Here is a 1,608-nt window from a genome sequence, read left to right as displayed (position 1 = left end):
ATATTGTAAAATTACAACATCCTTCTCCTCATTTTTCTCAATACATCATTAATTTAATGATGCAGTTAAACCATTTAACTTAAGAAGATGTTTTAATTTAACTTTGTAATTTGCTTACATATACATACGTTAATGTGAACTTTACTTATGTTGAAATAAGTACAGAAATAGACTGACTAACATTTTGATACACATGGACGTAAAAAGATAATAAAATGTTATTTAACTCAAGAAACTCAGGGTTTCCATTGTTCCTTTGACATCTAACAGTAATGAGTTACCATACATTTCCTATAATGTATTAGGTGTTAAACTTAATTCCTACCATTTTTCGTCTTCAAAATTGATTTGTTTTGAAGGGAAGATGAATGAATACCCTAATCAAAGTAATTTCCTCCGTTTTCTACTTTATTACTAATTAATAATACTTTATTAATAATACTTTGATTAAGGTATTTCCCTTCGAAACAAATCAGTTTTGTAGACGAAAAACGGTAGGAATTAAGTTTAACACCTAATATAAGCACATTTTTTGTTATAAAGAGCAATGAATGTATTTATTATAAATTTTAAAACTACTTGTTAATCTCGTTATAAATACTAACATGATTATTATATGACAAAATGTTCGCAATTATGATATTCTTCAAAAAAATGCTTCATACAAAAATATTGCTTGCAACAGGAACATCGTATTACAGCAGGTGCACCACATATGGAGCAGCGAGGTATTTCTTGAATATCCTTTCCGTTGAAACAAAAATCTACTGGAGTTTCGAATTGTGGCGGCCGTTCTTCGATGTATCCACTCTTATATCAGGCATATTTTTACAAAGATTATATCGCGGAGAAGATGTATATGCGTTAAAAATTGTAATTTGATGATATTATTTCTCAAATGTAAATTAATTTCATAATTTAGTAACAATGCGATCACTGAAAGTTCTCATAAAGTTTTTCCATAGTCTAAATCCATAAACGTCAAGAGGTTGAATCATTCCCATTGTTTTCTTTGGTATAGTTAAAATTCGTATATCTTTATCTTTTTTTGGCATAAATTCTTGCAGATTTGCAGAACAATGTCCGCTCCAAGAGTCTAACAACAGCACACTAAAACTTCAGTTGCGTACAAATACATTTGTAAACTAAGACTGAAAGTGTAGTTAATTTGCCCGATTTTGATGCTGCAATGTAAACATTTGCAGGTCTAAACAAACTTTCCTCTACGTGTAGTCTGAAATTTCCACTAGCTTCTTTCAGTACCAAATAGAGAGGCGATTTCAATTGTCCGCTTGCAGAAATTATGGGCATAATTGTGTAACTATGCGTAGTTGCCGATAGTGATTGAACTATACTTTCAACTGTTTTAACACCTTGCGTGGTCAGTATTTTGCCTGAATGTAATTCTAAATTGAATCCACTTTCGTGTCTGCATTATATATATTCTCTAGTTTAAAAAGATTTATATTAACATTCTTGACGCTTCCACGGGTGCTTTTTGTGTAAAGGTTATGCGTTTCGCAGGTTTCCTGCGTGTCCAGATCCATTCTTGAGATGCCAACGTTTCGTGAATCTTGCAGTACACTTCATCAGGGAGAGGGGCAACCT

At 31.8% G+C, this 1,608-nt stretch overlaps 1 protein-coding gene across 1 annotated transcript in view; it reads left to right on the top strand.

Annotated features, from left to right (window-relative positions):
- Nucleotides 1–1,114, top strand: part of LOC108765644 (fatty acid synthase) — a 35,669-nt gene extending 34,555 nt beyond the window's left edge. The window contains exon 17 of the mRNA XM_018514450.1: nucleotides 1,068–1,114. Coding sequence (XP_018369952.1) covers nucleotides 1,068–1,114 — 47 coding nt within the window. The remainder of the gene's footprint in view (nucleotides 1–1,067) is intronic.
- The last annotated feature ends 494 nt before the right edge of the window (nucleotides 1,115–1,608 follow it).

The sequence above is a fragment of the Trachymyrmex cornetzi genome, unplaced genomic scaffold (genome assembly GCF_001594075.2).
Source record: "Trachymyrmex cornetzi isolate Tcor2-1 unplaced genomic scaffold, Tcor1.1 scaffold507, whole genome shotgun sequence".
In the NCBI taxonomy this organism is placed as follows: domain Eukaryota; kingdom Metazoa; phylum Arthropoda; class Insecta; order Hymenoptera; family Formicidae; genus Trachymyrmex; species Trachymyrmex cornetzi.
Note: the sequence above shows the minus strand (reverse complement) of the source record. Positions and strands in the feature narration are given on the sequence as shown.